At 39.4% G+C, this 19,125-nt stretch overlaps 1 protein-coding gene across 2 annotated transcripts in view; it reads right to left on the reverse strand.

The window, feature by feature from the left end:
• The window catches only part of RAPGEF5 (Rap guanine nucleotide exchange factor 5), a 271,965-nt gene that overhangs the window by 174,479 nt on the left and 78,361 nt on the right, over positions 1 to 19,125 (reverse strand). For both annotated transcript variants that reach the window (XM_049894492.1, XM_049894491.1), the window contains exon 6: positions 11,203 to 11,269. In XM_049894492.1, the coding sequence (XP_049750449.1) occupies positions 11,203 to 11,269 (67 nt within the window). The remainder of the gene's footprint in view (positions 1 to 11,202; positions 11,270 to 19,125) is intronic.

Raw genomic sequence — 19,125 nt, forward strand, 5'->3', positions numbered from 1 at the left:
AGCAGGCTCCTTGTTTTCTAACACTTTCACCAAAAGTTAAATCCTACGATAGCTGTTTGCTTCCTGGGGCTTCACCTACTTCTAGATCTTCTAGGACTTAAAGCAGTTGCCTTCATTTATAATTTGGGCTTAACTGGCAAGTAAGACTTTGTTGTTGTTGTTGTTGTTAGGTGCCGTCGAGTTGGTTCCGACTCATAGTGACCCTATGCACAACAGAACGAAACACTGCCTGGTCCTGAGCCATTCTTAAGATTGTTGTTATGCTTCAGCTCATTGTTGCAGCCACTGTGTCAGTCCACGTCATTGAGGGTCTTCCTCTTTTCCACTGACCCTGTACTTTGCCAAGCATGATGTCCTTGTCCAGGGACTGATCCTACCTGACAAAATGTCCAAACTATGTTAAGACGCAGTCTCGCCATCCTGGCTTCCAAGGAGCATTCTGGTTGCACTTCTTCCAAGACAGATTTGTTCATTCTTCTGGCAGTCCATGGTATATTCAATATTCTTCGCCAACACCACAATTCAAAGGCGTCAATTCTTCTTTGGTCTTCCTTATTCATTGTTCAGTTTTCACATGCATACTATGTGACTGAAAATACCATGGCTTGGGTCAGGCACACCTTAGTTTTCAAGGTGACATCTTTGCTTTTCAACACTTTAAAGAGGTCCTTTGCTGCAGATTTACTCAGTGCATTGTGTCATTTGATTTCTTGACTGCTGCTTCCATGGCTGTTGATTGTAGATCCAAGTATAATGACAATTTCAATCTTTTCTCCATTTATCAGGACATTGCTCATTGGTCCAGTTGTGAGGATTTTTGTTTTCTTTATGTTGAGGTGGAATCCATACTGAAGGCTGCGGTCTTTGATCTTCATTAGTAAGTACTTCAAGTCCTCTTCACTTTCAGCCAGTAAGGCTGTGTCATCTGCATAACACAGGTTGTTAGTGAGTCTTCCTCTAATCCTGATGCCCCGTTCTTCTTCATATAGTCCAGCTTCTGGGATTATTTGCTCAGCATACAGATTGAATAGGTATGGTGAAAGAATACAACCCTGACACACACCTTTCCTGACTTGAAATCAATCAGCATCCCCTTGTTCTGTCCAAACTGCCTCTTCATCTCTGTAAAGGTTCCTCATGAGCACAGTTAAGTGTTCTGGAATTCCCATTCTTTGCAGTGTTACCCATAGTTTATGATCCACACAGTCGAATGCCTTTGCATAGTCAATAAAACACAGGTAAGCATCCTTCTAGTATTCTCTGCTTTCAGCCAGGATCCATCTGACATCAGCAATGATATCCCTGGTTCCACGTCCTCTTCTGAATCCAGCCTGGATTTCTGGCAGTTCCCTGTCGATATACTGCTGCAGGCATTTTTGAATGATTTTCAGCAAAATTTGCTTGTGTGTGATATTAATGATATCGTTCTATAATTTCCGCATTTGGTTGGCTCACCTTTCTTGGGAATAGGCATAAATATGCATCTCTTCCAGTCAGTTGGCCAGGATGCTGTCTTCCATATTTCTTGGCATAGACCAGTGAGCACCTCCAGCGCTGCATTCATTTGTTGAGACATCTCAATTGATAGTCTGTCAATTCCTCCAAATGAGAAGAAACAGCTGCAAACATCCATTAATAATCAGAACCTGGAATGTACGAAGTATGAATCTAGGAAAATTGGAAATCATCAAAAATGAAATGGAACACATGAACATCGATATCCTAGGCATTAGTGAGCTGAAATGGACTGGTATTGGCCATTTTTAATTGGACAATCATATAGGCTACTATGCTGGGAATGACAATTTGAAGAGGAATGGTGTTGCATTCATTGTCAAAAAGAGCATTTCAAGATCTACCCTGAAGTACAAATGCTGTCAGTGATAGGATAATACCCATACACCTACAAGGACGACCAGTTAATATGACTATCATTATTTAGTAAGATTTTAGCTTAGTGGTATTTCTCAGAAGGGTGGTAACTTATGCTTTGAGGACCCTATGAGAAGGAATTTAGAAAATACAACTAAAACCATCAAAAACAGATGTTCTACATTAAAGCTAGATGAACTGAAGAAAACGAGCAAGGGGATAGAGCAGAAACATACACAGAAATCTAAATTGATAAAAATTATAAACTGAATCGGCTCTCAGAAGGAATCTGAGAGGGTAATGTGCCTTAGCAAATTGTCCCAGGGATTCTGTTTTCATCTCCGTAGAACTCTCTTCCTAAATTCTGAACACCTGATTCGTAATTTTAATTCATTCCTCAAGGTAAAGCCACCCCACCACATTAGTGTTTTCTGTTCTACAAACGTTCAAAACATTCTCTTTCACCATCCAAGTGATGGCTCACTTCGCTGGACCAAGCAGGACAGAAAACCACATGCCCCTGTCCTTTTATGCTGTTGTTGTATGTCATCCAGTCAATCTGACTCATAGTGACACAGCAGAACTGCCCCATAGGGTTTTCTTGGCTATAATGTTTATAGAAGCAGACTGCCAGGTCTCTCTCCCAGAGCTGCTGTGTGGGTTTCAACTGCCAACCTTTTGCTTAACAGTTGAGGGTTTAACCATTTGCACCACCAGAGCTGCTCTGTCCTTTCATAACTGCCCCCAATGTTGCTATAGAAGCCCTGGTGGCATAGTGGTTAAGAGCTCAGCTGTTAACTGAGAAGTCAGCAGTTTGAACCCACCAGCTGCTCCATGGGAGAAAGATGTGGCAATCTGCTTCCATATAGATTTGTTGTTGTCAGGTGACACTTAGTCAGTTCCAACTCAGAGCAACCCCATGTACAACAGAACGAAACACTGCCCTGTCCTGTACCATTCTCACAATTGTTGCTATTCTTAGGCCCATTGTTGCAGCCACTGTGTCAATCCACCTCGTTGAGGGTCTTCCTCTTTTTCGCTGGCCCTCTACTTTACCAAGCATGATGTCCTTCTCCAATCAATCTTCCCCCAGACTAGAAGCTTCTCTGTGCAGGGACCCTGAGTCCAAAGGATGCAATCTGCTACCGGCACTGCTTTCTTGTTGGTTTGAGGTCCCTGTCTCTCTGCTAGCTTCTTTCTTTTATATCTCTAGAGATTGCCTCAAGACACAATCCAAACTTGTAGGCTGAGGCCTGCCTCATTAACACAACTGCCACCCATCCTCCCTCATTAACATCATGGAGGCAGGATTTACAACATATAGGAAAATCACACAATACTGGGAATCATGGCCCAGCCCAACTGATAACACATTTTGGGGGGAACATAATTCAATCCATGATGCTCACATCACCTCACTGGTTTGACAATTATACTATATGAGTAAAAGTCATGAATTTCATTCAAGTCCAGATAAGACGTTTGTGTTTTCTTATCTCTACAATTTCCTTCATGAAAATCTAGCTGAACGAAATAAAAACTGCCTGATAGATTTTTTTTGCGGGGGGAGGGGATGTTGATTTTATACGAGCATGAGAAAGAAGCCTAGAATAAGGTTTATCTTCTTTTTTAAAGATGTCCCTGTTTCTATTTCCTATCTTTGGAAACCTCCCAAGTACTTCTCAGTTCTTTACAATGCCTCAGCCCAAGTTTGGCTTATTTCCTAAATTTACTTCCTTAAGAACAACGGCTTTGGAAAAAAAAAAAGCAATATTTAATTCACTGTAAACTTTTCCTTATCTTTAATTTAGTTTTGAGCAAACAGAGACCTGGATTGTAATACAAATATATAAAAGCTGAATACTTATCAATTCTGAATACTCTTTTTGTCATGAACACTGGCAAGACTCATGTCTAAAAATAAAATAATGCTCAGAACATCAAGGATGGGATTGATAGGCTGTGTCATTCAAAGGCCCTTTCTAGCTTACCAGCTTTACCACAGCACCAACAGAAATTCATAGTAAATAAAGAAGAGAAAGGCTTTCAACTTAAAATTCACAGGGCCAGAAAAGATTAGAAAGGAAGTTAAAGTGCTAAGGCAGAAACCATAAGAATATGTACAAGAAAGTCTAACTGTTTCCAGATAATAATTTCAAGAGTATTTCTGCAGACTTTATAGCATGGAAGGGGTCTCTTCCAGACGTTTTTTTTCTTTAAGCTGAAAACTTCTTACAGAGTCTTATTGTTTAGGTTTTTGTATGTCAAGCACTTGGAGGGTGGCTCTTTCCTGAAAATCACTAGAAACATGGTTGTGGAACATTTTCATTGCTGATGTCTCTGTAAATTTAGTAACCGTAAAGCTGACTGAATTATAAAGACATTTTTCTTTCTATATACATGCTGTCTTCTCATGTTCCTTTAATATGAAAACTCACTCGTATTTTCTTTAGGGTAGAATTTTAGGTTTTGTTTCATTTTTGTTTTATATGACAGGGCCTTCTCCCAATGAACTAAAGAAGAGACTAGGAAATAAATTATTGGGATTGAAGAAATGAGAATTTTTTTTTTTTAAGGCAGCCATATACAACACTCCCAAGTTTGAATAAAAAGAGGTGAATACACAAAAGGCTACAGTAAACTGCATTGCTGGAAGCCACTTCCCCCTTTCCAGTACCCCCAAATCATGCAACCCCTTGAGGAATAGGTTAGCAACTCTGTAGTACAGAGGTCGTTTATCCTTTTTAGCAGATGAGAACTATCAGCTGAGTGATGCGTGTAAATATCTTCCTTTTTGGATGTAAGTTTCTATATCACTGTAAGCAGGAACAACTACATTGTGAAGAGGTAAACTGAGCACAACAGTCTCTTAATAAATGCTCGTAGAATGAACAATGGAAATTTAGAAACTGCAGGGATCTTAAGAGATTGTCCAGTCCAACCCACTCAATTTGGTGAAGGTAACATTGTTCAGAGAAGCTTATAAGGGTCAAGGTCCTCAATCTCAGTAGAGTGATATTTTCATTCTTTCAGACCAATTAACCATCAATTTAAGAAATGATATTTTCTCCTCTACCCTTTTTCCTCATTCCTAAATACTACTCCGTCACTTACCTCATTTTACTCAGTTATTTTTTTTTTTTTAGCTTGGGGAATTTTCCAGTAAGATCACCTCAAACAAACCTATAACAAACATTTTGCTGTTCATCCTTTCCCTTTTTTAGAGGCTCTCCTGGCTTTGGCTTTCATGATATAAACCATTTGCTTATTTCCACTTCCTCTGACTGTCCTCTCATCTCCAGATTCACCTTTCCTATGGATGTTTCCCAAGACTCCATCTTATATTCTGCTCTTCAATCTACAACTCTCTGTTGTGACTGGTTAACATAACTTTAGCACTGACCTTTCTGAGTTTCAGATTCATGTCTCCAGATGCTTCCTGAATCTCTCTCATCTTCTTATCTCCTCAAACTCAGTATTTAAAAAAAAAAAAAAAACTCTCCTTCCACATAATCCACTCAACTTCTTAACACTATCATCACTTCTCCATTCATGAAAGTTTAGAACTTAAGTCACTTAACTCCTCCTGTACCTTTACCAAGTCCTACTGATCTTTAGCAATTTTTAGTGCTCTCTTTTTTTAGTTTGGAAACTCTGATGGAGTAGTGCTTAAGTGCTACAAATGCTAACCAAAAGGTCGGCAGTTTAAATTCACCAGGTGCTCCTTGGAAACTCCATGGAGCAGTTCTATTCTGTCCTACAGGGTCACTGTGAATCAGAATTGACTCGAAAGCAACAGGTTTGATTTTTTTTTTTTTTTTAGTTGCGACAAAAACCATCATGAACTGGGTTTTCATCAGCCTCCCAAACAATCTACCAACTTCCAACTCTACTTTTTCTTTCTTAAACATCTACTTCATCACGTTAATCTGTTGTTCAAAAAATATTTCATTTTTCTTAACTAGGACCTTTTCTAACCAGGATGGTCTATTCACTATTTTCCCAAAGTACTTTTCTATTCCTATGCTAGCCCACAATAAGTCCCACAGTTAGAATACTCACCCTCCTCAAATTCACCTTTTCAAATCTGAACTGCTTTCAATGGCAGTTCAAGTCCAATTTCTTCATTGAAGCTTTTAGTTACTGTTCCTTGAATTTTCTATCTATATTCCAATTTGGGGGGTTCAATTTCCAATTTCTTTATATGTTAACTTTCTAAATATACCTATCTTGTCTTCCTGGAATGGCTGTTGGAACCATATTTTACATATCTTTGTCACTTCTGAAACTATCCCCCAAACTATATTATATCATGAAAAAAAAAAATGAGGCATATAGTAGGTAAGAGAATAGGAAGTAGAAAATTCTGAGTTCAGATCTTGGCTCTGTTCCTATCTAGCAGGGTGACTTAAACTCTAAAAGCTTTCCTATCCACACGAAAGAGATAATACCACCTGCTTCATAGGGCTACTGTAAAGTTTAGCAGAATGTGTATGCATGTGTATATACATACATGTACACACACACATATACAATGTTTAACATAGCATCCGATACACAGTGAGTGGTTTTTTGTCTTGTTTTGTTTTAATAGATGGCTATTACGATTATGCACACAATAGGTACTCCTTTTCGGTCAATACTTAAAATTGCAAATGTCATGCTAAATATTTTTTCATAACATGCTATAAAGATTCCATTTCACACAAGTTCTATATCATTGATCATATTTAGTAAAAAGTAACTTTTCTAGGGAAAGGCAAGCTGTGCTCAGATGCCAAGAACTAGTTTCATCCATATAATCCCAAATCCCACCCATATAATACCAAAATTTATTGTGATTTTCAGCAATTACCATTTCAATAATGCTGTTATAGCAAAACTAAAGAATCTTTGGGAAAGCTGAGAAAGTTTCCAAAAAGCCAAGCCAATGAATAAAGACTTTGTGAGATAGGATTGCTGGAGCTTGTCAAAAACTGGAACTTGGAGTAATGTCAGCCAAATGACAGAATAGGCAGCTCCAAGCTCCCATCACTCCATAGAAACATTGAGAAATAAGCAGAAACTGTCGGAACCAACTTTCTTAGAACTCTGGAAAACAGTCAAGGGTTTACAGTAACCACGTGAACGCTGAATGAAGAAAAAGTCAACTTAAAAATGGTAGAAAAGTAGCTGCTGAGGTTGCTATACACAACAAAAACATCATGGGATCTGGCTCCTAGATTCAGAGGTTTAGGGTGATGGTTTCATGGGACATCCAGTTAATTGGCCTAATAACGTATTTAGTGCTTCTATTCTATCTCACTTATGGATTGAATTATGTCTCCCCAAAATGTGTGTCAGCTTGGCTGTGCCATGATTCCCAGTATTCTGTGATGGTCCACTATCTTGCCATCTGATGAGATTTCCCTATGTGTTGTAAATCTTACATCTATGATGTTAATGGGGCAGGATTAGAGGCAGTTAACTTAATGAGGCAGGACTCAATTTACAAGATTAGGCTTATCTTGAGTCAATCTCTTTTTTTAAGATATAAAAGAGGGAAGTGAGCAGAGATAGGGGAACCTCATGCCACCAAGAAAGCAGTGCCAGAAGCAGAGGGCATCCGTTGGACCCAGGGTTCCTGAATGGAGAAGCTCCTAGATCAGGGCAAGACTGATGACAAGGACCTTCCCCCAGAGCTGACGGAGATGGAAAGCCTTCCACCCTGGAACTGGCACCCTGAATTCTAACTTCTAACCTTCTAGACTGTGAGAAAATAAATTTCTCATTCTTAAAGCCATTCACTTGTGGTATTTCTGTTATAGCAGCACTAGATAACTAAGACAATCTCCTAGTTTGTTGAGTAGTGGCTGGGGTCTTAAAAGCTTGTAAGTGGCTATCCAAGGTACCACAATTGATCTTTATTTGTCTAGACCAACAAAGGAGAGTCAGGAATAAGGAGTAGGATACCAAATGTGTGGCTAGCTGTCTCCATGAACAACTGCCACCTTTGCAACGAGACCAGAAGAACTGGATGGTGCCTGGCTACTATTACCAAACATTTTGATCAAGGATTCTATAGAGGAATCCTGATCAAAAAGGAGAAAATAAAGAACAGAATTTCAAATTCTCATGGACTCCAGATGTTCTGGAGTCATTGAGGTTGAATGAACCCCTGAAACTATTGCCCTGAGATAATCTTTAAACCATAAACCAAAACATCCCCTGAAGTCCTCTTAAAATCAAAAATAGTTTAGCTTAACTAGTAAAAAATGTCCTCCTTGAGCATTATGCTCCTTTAAGAATGCACAACAGCAACTTGAAAGATTAGATAGGAACCTTAGGGGGCAGTGAGTTTATGTTAATGGGAGAAGAACAACTTAGAAAATGAGAGTGAAAATGGTTACATAACTTGAAGAATGTAATCAATGTCACTGAACTGTACATGGAGAAAAAGTTGAATTGGTGTATGCTTTGCTGTGTATAGTCTCAACAACAACAATAAAAATAAATAAATATTTTAAAAAATGGTAGGAAAGTTTTGTAGTGTTTTTTCTTGTCCTTGTCCCACCCCCTCCCTGGCTCAGCAGCGATCTTGAAAATGGCAGCCTGCACTCCCTGTATGTGACCCTGAGCCCTGGGTTGCAGAGGGGGCAGAGCCGACCTCTTTAATAAATTATTGTATATGTCTGTTTTAAGCAGTGTGGGAGCTACCTGAAGAACTGACCTAAGGGATTTGTCTTTATTTAGCCTAACGCGGAACCCACTCTGGCCAGAAAGGTGGCAAGCACTGCTCAAAAAAAATTTAAGTCTAACTAACAATCACAGCTACCTGGGACAAAAGATTATGGTTGACATATAAAACAGACCACCTAAACCCTCAAAGGAATAGCTGGGGAGAGTTTCTTTGGAAATTAGAACATTCAAAAGCACCTGTATACCCAGTGCAAGACATATGCTCAGAAAAGATCTGAGGAGACCCTAATCTTTCACCTATGGCTGATCTCTAGGCTAAGTCAAAGCCTTGCTAAGTACTGAAGGAATGTCCTAGCACAGAGACAATCTGCAAAGGCTGGGAGAGATTGTTGTTGTCGTTCTGTGTGTGTGTGTGTGTGTGTGTGTGTTTAGCTCCTGGAGTTCAAAGTAATCTCTGCCAAAACACTTGCTAAACACAAGCTAAAGGAACAGAATTTAAGTAACAACACATGACAAGGAATATTCTTTGAAAAATAGTTTGGAAAATTCACTAAACGAGTGGATTACTGCAGCCTTCAACAATCAAAAAATAAATATATAAGTAAAACAGCAAATCCTGGGGAAAATGAAAATTTCATTTGCAGAGTTATCACATTATAATATTCAAATGTCTGGTGTGCAACAAAAATATCACAAAGCATACAAAGAAACAGAAAATACGACGTAGTCAACGGAACAAAGTAAACTGACAGAAACTGTCCCTGAGAAAGCCCAGACATTAGACTTACTAGACAAAGCCTTTAAAACAACTGTCTTAAGTATATTCAAAGGGCTAAAGGAAACCATGGACGAGGAACTAAAACAAATCAGGAAAACAATGTATGAACAAAATGAGAATGTCAATAAAGAGAAGGAAATTATAATTATGAAAAGAAACCAAATAGAGATTCTGGAGCTGAAAAATACAAAACTGAAAGAAAAAACTTGAAAAGAGGGCTTCAAGACAAGATTTGAGCAGGCAGAAGAAAAAATCAGTGCAGTCAAAGACAAGACAATAAAAATTATTCAGTATGAGGAAGAGAAAGAAAAAAGAATGAAAAAACAGTAAATAGAGTCTACAGTACGTGCGAGACACCATCAAGCAGACCATGTTATGCATTACGGGAGTTCCAGAAGGAGGAGAAAGAAAAGAGGATATTAGAAGAAATAATGACCAAAAACGTCCCAAATTTGGTCAAAGAGGTGAATCTAAACATCCAAGAAGCTCAATGAACTCCAAGACGGATAAACTCAAAGATATCTACACTGAGACACATTATAATCAAACTGTTGAAAAACAGAGAGAATCTTGAAAGCAGCAAGAGAGAAGTGATTTATCACATACAAGGGATCTTTAATGTGATCAACAGCTAATTTTTCATCAGAAAACCATAGAGGCCAGAAGGCAATGGAATGACATATTTAAAGTGATGAAAGAAAAACAAAAACTATCAACCAAGAGTTCTAGGTCCAGAAAACTGTCCTCCAAAAATGAGGATGAAATTAAGGCATTTCCCAGATAAACAAAAGCTGAGGGAGTTTATTACCACGAAACTGACTCTGTGAGAAAAGCTAAAAGGAGTTCTTCAAGTTGAAAAGAAAGGACACTAGAAAGTAACCAAAAGCAAAACGAAGAAATAAAGATCTCTGGTAAAGATAACTATATGGGCAAATATAAAAGTCAATATTATTATTATTTTTTATTATTGTATTTTTGGTTTATAATTCTACTTATTTTCTACATGGTTTAAAAAACATTATAAATATCATTGGACAAACATTGCAGAAAGATGTAATTTGTAATGAAAACAACAACATAAAAGGGGTGGGGTAAAGCTACAGGAACAGAATATTTGTATGCTGTTGAAGTTAAGCTGGTTCAAATTAGATTGTTATAAATTTAGGATCAAAGAGTTTTGGAAATAGATAGTGGTAATGACTACACAACAGTGTGAATGCAATTAATGCCACTGAATTGTACTCTTAAAAATGATTAAAATGGCAAGTCTTGTATTTTACCAAAATACAAATAAACAAACAAAGGAATATCCATCCCCCTCAAAAATAAACCACTACAGACAAAATAACAACAACAAAAACTGGAGCTCTATGATTAGCGACTATAGCCAGCTTTTTCTATGAAGAAAGTTATGGGATTTTCTTCAACCAAGAAGGCAATTACCAAGTCGGATTAGTGGCTTAAAAAGCACAATAAAAATGTTGCACTATAGTACATTAAAAGCCAAAATCCTGGCCTAAGACAGTTACCTGTTTTGTTCCTAGCAAAAAACAAAGAATGTTTTCTCCTTTGTGCAGCAGGTCACAACTTTTCCTAGGTTAAATTATACTGTATTTAAAAAATCAGATACTACACCTCCACTAATGTTCCATGAAATTTCCACCAGGAATACCTAAGATCTCTCAGTGGAGGCTGCATCAGGGTATAGAAAGTCAATGCTCTGTCTCCTTTTGCCTTGACTTGACTTGGACCTCCCACCCTCATGAGCAGCCACAGGGTGAATGCCTGTCTACACCATGATCCAAACTCTCTCTTCAAAGACTGTGGCTTCATTATTTTTGCAACTCTAGGCAGGGAAACTGTGGTGGCCTTACCGCAGATGTTAGACGAGCGAGAATTTCATCACTGGTTTCTTCAGCATCTTCAATTTTCTGATGAGACCTATAACAAACAAAGAACTAATTACTCTTCAGCTTCAGATGCTCAAATGTATCTACTAAGGTATGGAGAATACATAGAAAATAATGGCATTGTCAGTGCTACACTGCTGAAATTACCCACGCAAATAACATTTGTGTCAATGATGCCATAGGACACAATTCTTTCACAGCCCAACTGTTTCTTCAGAATCAATTAGCAAAAACCTCTTTACAATATACCAATTCAATCACGAGTTTTGAGTATTGTTCTCTAATAATATCACAGAACTACCGTGGCACACCAGAAGTACAAACATGGACGTGCACAGAACACAAGTAGACTTAAATATTAAGGTGGTCAGGGGCTGAAATTCCCACTAAGTCAACATGAAATCCAGATTTTGAAAATATGAAAGTACAAATTTTCCAATATGCTTGAGTTTCAGCCAAACATATTTACTATGAAATACTTCATTATAGACCTAATACTATGATAGGAATTATGGGGAATATGAAAGCAGAAGTACTTGTCTCTTTTTCAAGCACCTATAGACCAGTTGAGAAGTCAAGAAAATGATGCATATGTTAAATAACGAAAAAGACAAATAACAAAGTAGAAGATCAGTTTGTTCATTTGGGAAAATCACCCTGTGGCTGCTCATTATGGTGGTAGGCCCAAGTCAAGTCAAGGCAAAAGGAGACCATTGACTTTCTATACCCCTGCAGCCTCCACTGAAAAAAACTGTATCACTCAAATGTGCAAGTTAACGTATAAAATTATCTACTCCCTGAGACAAATGTTATAAATTGCATTTTTTTTTTTTTTTTTTTTGGCCTACTTTGGTCAAAGAAAAAATTGACTAAAGCCAAACGGGTGTATAAAACTCTCTCCCAAATCTCTTTCCACAAGCAATCCCTTTCAGCACAGTCTGTGGACTGGGAGGGATTTGTGGTAATTGCCCCAACAGAGCGATATCATCAAAATCCCACTCCCATGACTGATTTCAATCACAGTAAGTAGAGTGGGCCAACTGGAGTGCTAGCCTGCCAGGGCAGGGGGGCTTCTCCAAGCTCACAGGACAGCTAAGTAAGAAGCTCAGTAAGAAAGGAAAAGCTAGTTGGATCAATTCTGGTGTTGGCTTCTTATTTCTGTAAACGTTATCAAACTCTTATTCAAGAAAAAAAAAAAAAATCACATCCTTTAAATCCGAGCAATGAATTAGAAGCCACGGCTTTACAGTAACTGCACAATACAGGTACGAAGCAGTGCCGCTGTTGTCAAATAACTTAATTACTCACGCAGCAAAGGATTTGAAGGACTGGCTAACAATCTGCCCAGTAACAACAGTAGGAACTGAATATTATAATTTAGTATCAGCACATTTCCAAAAAAGCAAGTTACCTTGATAATGAGTACTTCAAAAATGAGCTTTATTAATAAAATTCTCTATTCCCAGGGTGTCCATAATAAACAAAGTTAAAGTAATAAATGAAGTTATAGCATAAAGAGATTTGCAGCCCCCTGTAACGAAGCATTCCTAAGCCATCAAACCAGGTCTGTATGATTATGCTGAGGTAGCTGAACAGATCTGGCAGGAAATTAAAAACCAAAGGCACTCAAGGCTAAAGCACAAAACCAGGGCTTCTGAAGCTTCAGTCTGTCTGAGGGGAAGCATGGGCTGGTCGTGCCTTTTCATGTTCCTCAGACCCCGAAAGATACATGAAGGATTAGTTAACAGGATGAGGTATTTTGCGCTAGCACAAATTCTGTCATGGGTCTGTTTTCAACAAACTGCTGAAAAGAACTTGAAATTCCAAGAGAAGTGCTTGTGTATTTGACGGATACGGCTGCTTCAAGAGTAATGGCTGAGTCGTCGGTAGGCACCTCAAACTCATTATCACCCACACTGAAGTCCTCTTGCTTTCTGCCCTCACAACTCTACTACAGGGCCACTGCCCTGTTGCCATCCACTCCTCCCTCATGCCCACCTTTGCTCAGTCACCAGATCCTCTCACTTCCCTTCCTGGAGCTTGGCTTCTCTTTGGCCCCATCCTGACAAGTCCCTTGACAGCCCAGGCCCTCACTTTCTCTTGCACAAACTATTTTAACCACTTTCTAACCAACCTCTTTGCCTCTGGTTTCTCCTCTTCTACCCAGTCTCCTATAAAAAAAAAAATAGACACCAGGAATCCCTTTCTAAAACCCAGGGCTGGCTCTGCTATTCCCACCCTCAAAAACCTTCAGGGCTTATCCCCACTGCCTGCACCACAAGAGAAATTCCTCTGTCTGCCAGGCTCTTTGTGATCTGGCTTTTCATTTGCTAAGGGCATTTTCCCATCTCCTACCCCACCATCATGTGCTCCATGCAGAGGCCACACCTCACCAGTCCCTAAACATCCTAACCCTTTACCCCTAATGAGGCAACCACAAGGCACATAGGTCACCAACAGACAGCCATCTTAAACAACGCCTTATATCTCAGTGTCTACTAGGAAACTACTATTCAAACTGAGAGCTCTGGAAATCAGAAATAGTCATCCTTCCTCCTTAATGTGTCCCATGCTTCCCTGCACCAGCAGGTACCTGCATCTCACCTGGTATATAGGCAGGTCATGGGAGCAGGACTGGTGGTTTAACAGGCAAAGAGTGGAAGAACTTGAAAAGGGGACAGGAAGAGAAAAGGCCAGCACTCAGCACTCTCCTTCCTTCCTCACTACTGGGGCCCCCTTTAAAAAACAAAATTTTAATACACTTTATCTGTGGCCACTCTGTACCTTAAACCTCCTCCCCAGCTCTATGCCAAAATGCCCAGAAACACCAGAGTTCTTCCCTCAGCAAATGTAGTTTCTCAAAATGTAGATAAGTCCTGATTCTTTTATGCATGAGAATATACATCAGTACCACCTAGGGGAGACAAAGTTCTCACTTATCAGATCAAAATAGATAATGAAACAGATGGGCACGGGAGAATAAAGAACGGAATCAACGGTCATAGTGCATATTTCCCATTATTACTAACCATACAAATCTCTTAGTGGTTAGAGGAGAGAAAGCCTGCTTGAAATCAGCAGGTGATGGCAGTGACAAATGACATAAGATAGAAAGGGAGTGACCCCAGGAAGGAAGATGGATCCCTGAGGGTTTGTGCCAGCAGGAAGCTCCAGCACAACAGGTGCTAACCTTTAGGGATTCCCACAGCCACTTCTCAAGGTCTCTGCTGACCAACAGCCCAAGCCGGACCCAGTAATCTCCAAGGGGAAGTGCTGGTTCCCAGTGGTGTGGGCAGATATGTCTTTATAATTTTGAGAACTGCAGTATCTAAGTATGCCATTGGGAGGATGCTGGAATGATAAATTCTAAGGTCCTCTAATCTTGACTCTCTAAACATAAAACTGGATACATTATCATATGTCAGTTCCCTACCCCAAAACAAAACATCCTGCCCTCCCCGTAGTCTTTCCTACTCTAATCAAGGGAAACTACAATTCTTTCAGGTGGAAATCACCTTGACTCCTCTCTCTCACACCCTGCATTTTATCCAGCCTGAAATCCTATTGGCTCTGCCTTCAGAATATATCCCCCATTTAACCACTTCTCACCACCTCTTCCACTATCACTGTGGTCCTAGACATGACAATGCTCACCTCAACCTAGCAGCCAGCGTTGTTGCTGCTGTTGTGAGGTGCCACTGAGACAGTTCTGCCTCATATTGACCCCTACGTACTACAGAACCAAACACTGCCTGGTCCTGTGTCATCCTTACAATTGTTGCTATATTTGAGCCCATCATTGCAACCACTGTGTCAATCTATCTCGTTGAGGGTCTTCCACTTTTTCGCTGACCTTCTACCAAGCACGATGTCCTTCTCCAGGGACTGGTCCCTCCTGATAACATGTCTAAAGTACATGAAATGAAGTCTCGCCATCCTTACTTCCAAAGAGCACTCTGGCTGTACTTCTAAGACAGACTTGTTCGTTCTTCCAGCAGTCCATGGTATATTCAATATTCTTCACCAATACTATAATTCAAAAGGCATCAATTTTTCTTTGGTCTTCCTTATCCACTGTCCAGCTTTTGCATGCATTTGAGGTAATTGAAAATATCATGGCTTGGGACAGGCACATCTTGGTCCTCAACGTGACATCTTTGCTTTTCAACACTTTAAAGAGGTTTCTTGCAAAAGACTTGCCCAAGCAGCCAGCTTGATCTTATTAATACACTAAGTTAGATCATATTCCTTCTCTGCTCAAAATCCTCCAGTAGCTCTCGATCTCACTCAGCATAATTCCAAAGTCCTTACTGAGGCTGACAAAGTCCTCATGATCTAGCCCCCTGGTGGTTCTCTCTTATCTCACTCTCTTCACTCTGCTCCAGCCACACTTGTTTTTCTTCTAATGCTTCTGCCTTGGGACCTCTGCACTGGCTGTTCCCTCCACCTAGAACATTTCCTTTAGTTCTCCACACTGCTCTCTTTCTCACATCCTTAAAATCTTTGTCACCTACTTGGAGAGGCCTTTCCTGACCCATATCCCATCCCATATTTCCTAGTTAATTTTCCTCCATAGAATTTTCTACCTTCTAAAATGTTTTAGTCAACATAAATCTATTTCTTTATAAATTGTCTGTCCTCTCCTACTAGACCGTATGTTCGAAGGGAATAGAGATTTCTGTTTATTTTGTTCACTGTTGTATTCCCAATACTTAGAATACAACCTGGTATAAGGGAAGCTTTCAATAAATATTTGTTGAGTAAATTAAATGGGTACCATCATTTTCAAGGAATATTCTGTCTCAAGACCACCAACGCATTAGATATTAACTCATTGTCTATAGTCTGCTCAATTGAAGGACACTGCTTATACTCAAGAACTATTCCCTAGCAATCCTATCTTCTTCTCAGTTTCCCTGCAGCAGTTCTTCCTTTCAACAACTTTCTTATTACCAAAATCCAACAAGTAAAATATTATTTTCTTGTATCAAATACAAAAGAGCTGGTAACTTTGAAAAATACCCTAAATAAAATATCAGCAACACAGTCACCACTACCAGCACCTCCTCATCTTTCCCTAAGAAGTGATTAGTACAGTTCTAACAACACTCCAACCTGCTGAAACAACAGTTGTTTCCTCGGGTTTTAAACTATCCAGTCTCTGAGGAAATACCCACACACCCACTGCCGACAAGTCAATTCTGACTCTTAACAAACCTATAGGGCTGTAAATCTTTACTGAAGCAGACTGCTACATCTTTCTCCCTGAGGAAATATATAGTCCAAAAAACTTTATTTCCCACCTGGCCAATTATTTAACAATCACTTACACAATTCACAATGCAATAGAAAAGAAAATTAGCAGGAAGTCCTACCCAAAAATCCCCCTAACACAAACTATCAGCTCTCAGAGGGCTAAAAGGTTGCACGGTGTTGAGTTCCAATAAGATGTCCTAGAAGGCAGCATAGCCAGGCCAAGGAATCCCTTTCATACCAGTCAGTCCCTAGTATAATCTCGAACAACTTGAATTTAACTGACGTTCCTGCAGGGTTTCTCCAGAATTCACCTAATGAGAATTCCTTCATGAGAATTAGGATGGTAGGTTTGAGATTATGCCAGTCAGGATTTTTAGAACAAATGTTACCATACTTCTTCTATACAAAAAATGAGTCAGGTTTTAGCTAGAACATTTGTGCCAAATGTCAGGATCCAAGAAGAACCAATATCACCTTGGAGTTAGAAAATCCCACTTCCTTTCAAATGATGGAAGAGGTTTCCCTAGTAGTATTCTATGCTGGAAGTCTGGAAGCATTTTCTTGCAGAAAAATTATCCAAATAACAAATACCACTTTATATATTGAGATATAATTTTTATATTTTATTACTTTATTTGTTCTATATTTGATATTTATATACTGACACAACCTTTGTAAAAAGCACTAATTCTATCATACTAAAAAAAATTCTATCATACACACACTATATAGTGTGTGCGTGTATATATATATCACACATACGTATATAAACAATACAGACACACATATATCTCAGTTTTAAATAAATAGCACATATGGGCTACCAAAAGCTACTACACACATAACATTGTTTCTATAGGAAAACATGTTAAATACATTCCAAGCACCATAAACTGACAAACATTTGGAGCCAAGCAGTTCAAGAGATGAGGGCTGAGTGTAACTGGCACATACCAATCCAACTGAGGTGTCCTTTGCGACCCCAGGCACACTTAAGACGGCACTGCACTGGGCATGGGCAAGATGCACATTGCAGAGGGATTCAGCACCATGAAATGTGTCCTAAGTCACGCAAAATGCTACTACTGCCATCGCAGGGTGCTTCTTACATACATAACACACACCGACCTTCACACTGAACAAAAATACTCTGGATCAGGACCCAGTGAGAGTGGGGAGCACGTGTCTCTTCAAACCAGAATTCTCACACAGAAGAGGATGAGCCTGGGGATGTAGGGCAGGCCTGCCCACCACCTCCTCTCTCCCACCACCACCCTGCAAGCCAGGCTGATATTGACATACCCTGGGCTGTTTGGTTTGGAGGGACCTGGGGAAAAAACAATTTTCAAGATGATGTTCAAAGCATCCCTGCTACAGGCTGATGAAATTCCAGGACACAAAATAAATAAGGACCAAGAAAAACTTCATACGGATCTTTCCCACATGATCCCACCGGAAACAGGAAAAGCACGGCACACACACTTACCAAAAAAATGGTAATATTCAGAGAGATGGGTGAAACGCACCTTTAAGACACTCAGTCAACACAGGTGAGCATCACTTAACCAGATCTTCAGATCTGTGACTGTCAAGGGGTCTTGGAGAAAAGATGCCCAAGCTGAGGTTCTGATGGATAAAGAGGAAGCCTGGGACAGCAGCAGAATTACTAGGAGAACGAAGTGGGGAATACCAAGAGATAAAGCTAAGAATAAAGCCAGGCCAGGCTGGTCCTCTTCTGCTATGGCTAAGGAGTTCGGGTTTTATGCTGATAGTAATAAACTCTGGCTGTAAAGCAAACATGAGATAGATGGAGAAAGAGGAAGATGTAAGATTGAAGGTAAGTTTGGCTTCTTGTTAGGAATGAAAGAACCAGTTGTGTGCTTCAGGTAAACAGGCAGCAGAGAGAGAACGACTGAGACATTAAGAGCAGGACACTTCTAAGGGTAGGACCCAGAGCCCAGGCAGAAGAGTGAGTCTTGAGCAGAAGAAAGGGCTCTCCCTTCATCAAGCTGAGAAGGAATCGAGTTAATTTGGCTGAGGACGGCATAATTTCTTTGAATAACCTGAGAGTTCGTTCCATACCTGCTGATTAGCAAGTAAGGAAACAGGTTCAGAAATCCTCTCTTTTGAAAATATTTTTTACGCCAGATTTGAAATTTTTCTTCCTGAGAAATAATTACCGGTTTTAAACACCACACAGGAGAAAGCTCCTTAAGGAGCAGAGACCCAATCTCTACCATGTTCAAACTTTAACGACCCCCATGAGTACTGTCCATCTACATCATCCCATAAAATCTGTATTTTGGACAAAAAGAAAAAATGAGATGGTGGAAGAATAAGAATTGGCTTTTTTTTGAGATCTTTAAAATCAAGAATGCAAACCTACCTGTTTACCTTATCAAGAGAAAATAATTTTACATAGCATCATGCTACTAATTACGCTTAGAGAAAAAAACTTACCTAACAGTAGTAAATCGTGACTGTGATCAGTTTCATTAAGGGTTCAGGGTAGATAATTAAATATTAATCTAAAATTAGATATTATTGATATCTCTTTTTTACATTTTATTTTGATGAAATGAGGATTAATACTTACTAGTCCATCAAATAGCTGCATTTCAAATGCTAACA

Source organism: Elephas maximus, chromosome 8 (assembly GCF_024166365.1).
Source record: "Elephas maximus indicus isolate mEleMax1 chromosome 8, mEleMax1 primary haplotype, whole genome shotgun sequence".
NCBI lineage: Eukaryota > Metazoa > Chordata > Mammalia > Proboscidea > Elephantidae > Elephas > Elephas maximus.